Source organism: Lepus europaeus, chromosome 14 (genome assembly GCF_033115175.1).
Source record: "Lepus europaeus isolate LE1 chromosome 14, mLepTim1.pri, whole genome shotgun sequence".
Classification (NCBI taxonomy): domain Eukaryota; kingdom Metazoa; phylum Chordata; class Mammalia; order Lagomorpha; family Leporidae; genus Lepus; species Lepus europaeus.
Genome location: NC_084840.1, coordinates 46,835,251 through 46,843,499, shown reverse-complemented (window position 1 = coordinate 46,843,499; position 8,249 = coordinate 46,835,251). Strand labels below are relative to the sequence as shown.

Here is an 8,249-nt window from a genome sequence, read left to right as displayed (position 1 = left end):
GAGGGAGAAGCATGTGTTTCCTACTCCCTAACATACCAGCCTGAACTCTGAAAGGACTTGAAAAAGTTCATGGAAAAATAGTTAAAAGATGTTTATTTTGGTGACAAAAAAATGGAAATCCATGTATAATTTTCCCACTTTATCACAAAAATCTCACTTCCATGAACTTTTTGAAGACTCCCCAAATGCAATTAAACTTACCTTTTAATTCCAATTCCATGAACTTTTTTGAAACATACTTGTAAGTTCCTCCTCTGTTTTTCTATAATGTCTATAGCAGAGCATTATTTGAGAGCATTTATCATGTTATATTTTAATTCTTTTGTTTTTTGACAGGCAGAGTTAAACAGAGAGAGAGAGAGAGAGAGAGAGTTATAGACAGAGAGAGACAGAGAGAAAGGTCTTCCTTCTGTTGGTTCACTCCCCTAATGGCTGCCACGGCCAGCGCTACGCCGATCCGAAGCCAGGAGCCAGGTGCTTCCTCCTGGTCTCCCATGCCAGTGCAGGGACCCAAGCACTTGGGCCATCCTCCACTGCCTTCCTGGGCCACAGCAGAGAGCTGGCCTGGAAGAGGAGCAACCGGGACAGAATCCGGCGCCCCAACCGGGACTAGAACCCGGGCTGCCGGCGCCGCAGGCGGAGGATTAGCCAAGTGAGCCACGGCGACAGCCTATTTTAATTCTTTACTTATCTGTTGCACTAGATTTTATCACAGGATGAGATCGTGCCTTATTCCCTGATGTACCCTCTCGTGCCTTTCATGTTGCCTACCAATAATTATGTATTGAATGGATGAGAGAAATCTTTTTTTTTTCAAAAAGTTTTATTTGAAAGACAGAGTTAGAGTGAGCGGGAGAGCCAGAGAGCCAGAGAGCTTCCATCTGCTGGTTCAGTCTCCACATGGCCACAATGGCCAGCACTGGGCCAGGCCTAACCTAGGGGCTTCATCTGGGTTTCCCACATGGGTGTCAGGAGCCCAGACGCTTGGGCCATCTGCTGCTACTTTTCCAAGGCAATTAGTAGGGAGCTGGATGTGAAGTGTGGAGCAGCCAAGACACAAACCAGTATAGGATGCCAGCCTCACAGGTGGCAGCTTTACATGCTACCCCACAACACTGGCCCCAGTAATTGTTTTTGTAACAGCTTCAAAATCTAGAATTTCCTTAATGTTTTTGTTTTATAGTTCTCCTTGACTTGCAGTAATACTGAAATGGTAAACAGGATAATTTCTCTAAAGCCTTTTAGAGAAATGCTTCATTAGGCTACTTAGCCTCTTATCAAATGAAACTGAGAGCTAAGAATTGCCATTTTCCTTTAGTTTCACCTACCTAAATTATTGATTGGGAAAACGTGCCTCCATGGTGAATTTGAACTCACTGGGAACAAAGCACCCAGTTTTACACAATGCCTGGCAAATGGAAGGTCCTTGATTAAAATGTACAGAGTGAAATGAGTTGGTTAATAACAAGTGCTCTATGGTTTCTTGTCCACTACACTTCTAATGAAAGAGTTAATTAGTGTTTAGAGTTCTATACTTTATGGGCTACTACACTAACAGCACACTTTTTAGAAAAGGAAAAAGGAAACAGAAAAACATTATATATATGTCCTGAATCTTGGGTGTAAACTCATTAGTTGCTGGTTGATGAAGTAGAATGTATTTCTCTTCAGTGATCATGATTTGTGTAAGAATGGTGTTCATAAAGTTCATGGAAAATGTGCATTATCAGAAAACTGCAAGAATTTTTAGTTTTGGGGTACAAAAATGAACTTTTAAAATCTGTTTTTACATGATCTTTTTGACGTTCCCTCGTATTGGTCAGGCTTTGCTGCAGTAACAACCATCTCACAGGTCTCTGACTTCCAATCATTACTTATTCCCATGTGTGGGGGCTACCGGCTCTGCTGGATGTGGCTTGGCTTACTGAACTTGGTTGGGCTCCATGCTCTAGACAGGTCTGCTCCCGAGGCAGCCACCCCCTTCAAGGCCTGTGACAGAATATCAAAGGGGTGGGAGGACAAGGGCAAACGCTGAAGCTTCTGCTCTGATACAACACGTGTCATGTTCACGGACATTCCAGTGGCCAAAGGAAGTTACATAGCCCTGCCCAACATCATTGTAGTGAGTGGGGAAATAGACTTCGCCCTCAGGAAGTGTTGTCAGGGTGGAAGGGAAAAAAAATTATGAACAGATAATACCACTGACCGTCATCATGTCCAAGCTGACATTTCTCAAACTATTTGGCCCTTTGAAAATTAGTTACTGGGGCCAACACTGTTGCCCAAGCAGGTGAAGCAGCTGCCTGCCACACAGGCATCCGATATGGGCATTGTGCCAGTCTTGGCTCATCCATGCCTGATCCAACTCCCCACCATGCACCTGGGAAAGCAGAAGATGGCGCAAGTGCTTGGGCCCCTGCCACCCACGTGGGAGACCTGAACAGAGTCCCAGGCTCCCAGCCTTGGCGTGCTGAGGCCATCTGAGGGAGTGAACCAGTGGATGGAAAATCTCTTTCTCTTTCAGTCTCTTCCTCTGCCATTCAAATAAGTAGATAAGTGTTAAAAAAAATTAGTTACTGTTTAAAACTGTAAAACTTGGAGTTCTGTTTATTTAACCTGAGATAAAATCATGGTTATAAGGTCTTCAACCGTTGCTGTATAGAAAGGACTCAGAGGGAAAAGTAGACAGATTTGGGAATTTTAGCAAAGGAAAAAATTTAACTTTATAACTATGTTTCTAGGAGAGCGATGGTCAGTTTTCTTGTCTGTGTATGTCCACATCAGAAGAAAAGGATTTAAATTCAAGTGGACATATTGGGGTAGAGTTACCGCAAGGGACAATTTCTTGGGCAGCCGAACGAGAAAGACATGGAAGGGCAAAGTTCTGCCTAGCGGAACAATTACATCATTTATCTGCTTGAAGGCAGGGGGCTGGCCAGCTGACAGGTCCCTGCCAATCCTCTGTTCACAGGACTTTGAATTTGGAAATAAAGAAGTCCTTTTAAGACAGATGGTATTAAAATTCTTCTTACATCAGTAAAATGGCATTAAGAAACTCAGAAGCTAGCTTGATGCAAAACAAGAAAAGAGTAAGAAAAACAGAAAAGTACCATTTGGAGCATTTTATTTTTATTACTTCTTCAGAGAACAAACGCCACCGTTACTTCTCATGTCGAGGTATCCATTTGTTTTATTCGCACTTCCCTTCCAGAAACCTCTAATGAGGCCATACTGTGGGCCAGGCACTGTGATGGGTGCTGCTTTGGTCAGAAAGTCGACAACTGGTATTTCAAAGACCCAACAGCATCCCCCGTCAGTGTCGCCCATCACCCTCCCGCGTCCTCAGCACTTCCCGCTGCTCCTATCCGCACGAGAACAGCCACTCCACCCGCGTCGAACTACAGTCCTGACCCTCTGAAGGCCTCTAGATGCTGCTCACAGCACTGCCTCGCAGGCGATCGTGTATGAAGACTCGCATCCTCAGGCGGTTCTGAAGCGCCGTTCAAAGACCGCGGACGCTCGCCCACAGCGAGGGCTCGCCCCGCGCGCGCCGAGGGTGGGTCTGTGTCCTCAGGGGCTGTCCGCGGGGAGCGAGCGCTCGGGCACAAGTGCCTCCTCGCGAGCTGGGGCTGCACCGCGTTGTGCGGCCTCCGGCGAGGCTCCGAGACCCGCAGCTACCCCCCCCCCCCGTCCCACTCCCTTTAATGAGGGGCTGCAGTTATGATTCTCACCCCCGAAACGCCAGGAATATTTGCCACAGTAGTTGCTCTGTGGCATGGCCGAGTCTTAATCTGTGTGCTAGCAACGCGATGTGTTTGCGTCTTTGTGAGAACCGATTCTCAGTAATCCTCGCTGCCTCTGGTGCGGCGCGCACCCTAGCCGGCCCGACTGAAGCAGTCAGCCTAATCCTCCCAGCAGGAGGCCGGGAGCTGCTGGGGGGTGGGGGGTAGGCAGGGCGCCATCCTTACCCCCATTTCATAGACTGGAAAACTGAGGCACCGAAGCGGCTAAGAATTTGCCCAGGGCCCCACGACCAGGAAAAGGCAGCATGGCTCCTTTACGTGCCTCTCCTAAGGCGAACGCAGCCACCTGGGAACCTCGATTCCCATCCCATTTGGTCTCGTCCTCCCTCAGCCTCCAGCGTGATGGTCTGTCCAGCTCCTGGGATCTGCAGCCCGAGTTTGTTAACCGCTTCCCTTAATTCAAGTGCAGAACTTTTCGCAGATGCTTTGTGGTGCTCATTGGCAACACACACGCTGACAATGAACGCCGTCCGTTTGTTACTCTAGGGAGGCTCGGATTCGGGCCTAAAATGACCAGTCGCTCTCCAAGGACGGGCACGGACAGCCCCGGGGCCGGAGCGCAGGCTCTGCTCCAGCCGGGTCCAAGGACTTCTCGCGGGCGCGCGTCCCCTCGGCCAGAGCCCGAGAGAGCCTGCGCTGCACCCGCGCGGCGCGGCGGGGACCGGAGAATCCGCGTTCCCCGCGGGGCTCCCGGCTCCGGGCCCGAGCGCGTCGCTGCGCGCGCGGCCAGGACAGCCCCCGCCCCGGGGTGGGCGCTGCCCCGGGTCCCCTGGGCTGGAGCGGAGCGCGGGCGCACCCCCGCCGCGCGCTCTCTGGGTGACAGGGCCAGGAGCCGGGAGTGTGGGGTGGGTGCGCACTCTGCTAGGGAGGAGAAGGGAGGCGGCGGAAGAGCAGGGCGTGCGCGGGGTCGAGGCCCCCTCCCTTACCTCCTCCTCCTCCTCCTCCGCCGCCGCCGCCGCCCACCTAGGGAGGCACTGTCGCCGCGGTTCTGGAGCTCGCGGGGTCCCTGCCCTTCCCCGCTGCCGCGCCCGCCCTCCCCGGGTGCCCGACGTGCTCGTTCACCGCCGCTTGGTCGGGGCGCGCCGGTGGGTTTGGCCTGCGCGGCGGCGAGGCGGGGAGTGAGTGAGCGTGAGGGGCGGGCGCGAGTGTCTGTGTGAGTCACCGCTACCTGGAGTGCGAGCGACGCAGAGCGGGCTGCGCCGAGCCCGAGCCGGAGCCGAGCCGGAGAGCCCGAGAGCGCGGCCGGTCCCGGGCGCCAGCCCCGCCGCGCACCCACCCGCGCCCCCGCCGCGCGCTCCGTGGGCTCGCCCGCCGCCCTTCCGCCGGCCCCGAGGCGGTGCGGGGCTCGCCGGGGGATGTCACAGCGGCTCCTCGGGGCCCCCAGTCGCCGCCGCCACAGCAGCCGCCGCCGCCGCCCCCGGGAACCGCGACAATGAACCCCCAGTGCGCCCGCTGCGGAAAAGTCGTGTATCCCACGGAGAAAGTCACCTGCCTGGACAAGGTGAGCGAGCGGCCCTGGGCCAGCCCGGATCTGCCGGGCGCCGGGCTGCACCTGCTCCGAGAAGTTTTGGCACGGGCGACGGGGAGAGCCGAGCGGGCGGCGTGTGTGCGAGCTTCTGGACGCCGGGGAGGGCGCGGGAGTGTCGGGGTCCTCCGGTAGCCTCCGTGGTGTGGAACCCGCAAACGCTGTGGTCTGGGTGCGCAGCTGTGCGGCGTGGGCTGAGCGGCTAAGGGGAGCGCGCGGCTGGGCCGGGGGGCACCGGGCTAGGCGCTCAGGGGGCCGATGAGGCGCGCCCCCTCCCGCCTCCGCTGCCGCCCCGCACCCCTCTCCCCTCCGGCATCCCCCTCTCGCCCCCGCCTGGCAACTCCCGTGCCCGCGGCGGGGAGAGGCAAATGGTAATTAATATGTCACCGGGCGGCCACTGCCGCAGTGCTAAGAATAACCCCCGCGGGAGCCCGGGCGCAGCCCCGCGAGCCTGGCCCACGGGAGTCTGCCCCACCCGGGTGGGGAATTCCGGAGGAAGTGGCCTTGGCCGCGGTCCTCCGGCTCTGCCCCTTGCCCTTCCCGGGTGTTCCTGGAGTTGGACAGCCTGGGAGAGACACCCGCGCGTGCGATCCCTGGTGACTGACAAAAGCAGCCAGCCCGAAGCAGCGTCCCCGTGTATTCGCGTTGGGCGAGATAAAATGCTTCCGTGGAGCCAGCCGCCGTGGAGCGGAGTTGCTGCGCTTTCGTGGGAGCTGGACAGGGGCCGGGGCCAGGGGTACTTGCGTGGTCCTCCTGCCACCCCCTCGGGCCGCCTGACTTCCGGTGGACATGTTTTCCGAGATCCTGGGCACACTTTGAAGTGAATTCCTTTTTGTTTTGAAGCCGCTCCGTAGGTGTCCATTAACCGAGCTCAGAATTCTTTCTGGCTACTCGGGAAGGCGAAGTGCATGCGGCCTTGGGCAGATCCTTAGCCGTCCTTCCAATCTGAGTCTGTCCCGTAGCGGTGGAGACTGATTTCCAACACAACTTTAACTGCGGCCTGCTTTATTTACTTGCCTGGAAGTGGGCAAACACACGCCCTGCACCTGCAAGCCAGCGTTTTGTCGTCGTATTTTCACATACACAGACTGTCATGTACAGCCTGCCCTCTGCACCTGTCCTGGCCACAGATGACCCTGTGCTGACGTTTTAACTGTTGATTTTTTTTTTCCCCCAGTATTGGCATAAAGGATGCTTCCATTGTGAGGTCTGCAAGATGGCTCTCAACATGAACAACTACAAAGGCTATGAGAAGAAGCCCTATTGTAACGCGTGAGTATTGTCAATGCGGTGTGCCGCGTGTGCACAGCACAACAGGACGGGAGTCAGTGGACCCGCCTGTGCTGGACAGTTGCCTGCCTGTGTCACCCAGGTGTGGCGGTGGCCAGTTATCAGGGGCCATTGCTTTGGTGAAGGTCGCTGCCTTAATGTCTTCCTCTTCTGTAGGGTGGTCTGTGTGTGTCTTCCACCGGGCAGGGTTTTGAGGCTCACAGCGTCGCGGAGTTAGGGACATTCATTAGAAGCTGTAGAACTTACCCACTGAAGAATGTGTGGGCTCTGATGTGTGTCAGGTAGATTTCCATTTTAATCATATGTCAATTTCCATTTTAATAACAGGATGTTGCCATATCGCAGTTTTGTATCTGAACCTAGTTGCTAGGGAAAGGAGTCTCTGGCACTCCGTCTTAGGTGGGAACACTGCAGAGATACTGGAGCTTAAACAGGAAACCAAAGGCTTGAGAGACGCCGGTATTCCTGGCGGCTTAGTGGTGGGTCTGTTGTAATGGACCTACTGTAGTAGGCTGGGTGCTTTCTCCTGGTACTAGTAGGTAAGGATTGGAGAAGGCTAGCTTCCAGCCTATAGTGGCAGTTCGCTTATCGTGTGGCAGGCCCAGTCCTAAGCACGTTATGCACGCTGCCTCATTCAGTCTTCATAGCCACTCTCTGGGTTGGGGGGCCACTATTAATACTCCCATTTGGCAGATAAAGAAATTGAAGCATAGACGGGGAAGCCTCAGGAAGCGGCTCGGATCACCCCTGCAGGAGCAAGAGGATCCAGCTAGGCCAATCTGTCCAAGTGGCTGCCTGAGGGTGTGTGCTTCTCTGTTCCCCTGAGGTGCTCCCTCCCCCGCCCCTCCCTCCTTCCCTCCCTTCCTGCCTCCCCCCTACTGTTTTCAGCTGTGGGCTCTTGGCCCTGATTGCTGAGCTATCTTCCCAGTTCCCCTGTGGACTGGCCTGGCCTGTGGGCAGCGGAACACCTGTGGACCCCCCGGCCTTTTGGCTGGAATGTTGCCAGGGCCTCGGCTTCTGGAGCAGGAGGGTCAGTCTCCAATGTGTGCTCACCATGTACGGTGACCCTGGTGCCATCCACGGTCCATCTGAGGCAAGCCAATGCAAGGTGCTCCTACCGGTGTGATGAAGAATATAAAGCACTTCTTAGTCTTTGTGTTTCTTCAGGTCCTAGCTTAGTGTTTACAGGTGGACCAGCAACTTTTAGAGAAATCAGAAAATAGGGGCATTGAGCAGAACCCAGGACTTTCCTAGGTGAAGCACGCAGATACTCCCCAAAGCTTTTAGGGAGATAACGTGAAGAGAAAATAAAGTTGCAGTGCCCTGGTCTCCTGCTTCCCCTAAGAAGAGGTATAAATGACTGGTCAAAGATCAAAGGCACCTGCAGTAGGAAGGGAGAGGGTCCCCGTGCCCATAAACAGAATTGTCCTTTGGTTAAAGAAAAGCGAACCTTTCTTCTGCAGCCTGATTTGATCTGTTATGGGCCACACCAGGCTTTTTTACAGCTCAGTCCCCTGGAGTTTAACCCTAGTGATAACAATGCCTTTGGGTGCCCCTGGTAGGCCTGGAGGGGTTGGGAGAAAAAGAGGAAAGGGAGAGGGAGAAAGGGACAGGGGTTGATAATTCCAGTA

At 54.6% G+C, this 8,249-nt stretch overlaps 1 protein-coding gene across 2 annotated transcripts in view; it reads left to right on the top strand.

The window, feature by feature from the left end:
- Window positions 1-5,196: 5,196 nt before the first annotated feature.
- The window catches only part of NEBL (nebulette), a 401,382-nt gene continuing 398,329 nt past the window's right edge, over window positions 5,197-8,249 (top strand). Inside the window, exons 1-2 of one of the 2 annotated variants that reach the window (XM_062210546.1) lie at window positions 5,197-5,304; window positions 6,506-6,600. In XM_062210546.1, coding sequence (XP_062066530.1) covers window positions 5,236-5,304; window positions 6,506-6,600 — 164 coding nt within the window. In that variant the 5' untranslated portion in view covers window positions 5,197-5,235. The remainder of the gene's footprint in view (window positions 5,305-6,505; window positions 6,601-8,249) is intronic. The other variant, XM_062210545.1, reaches the window with a different exon arrangement.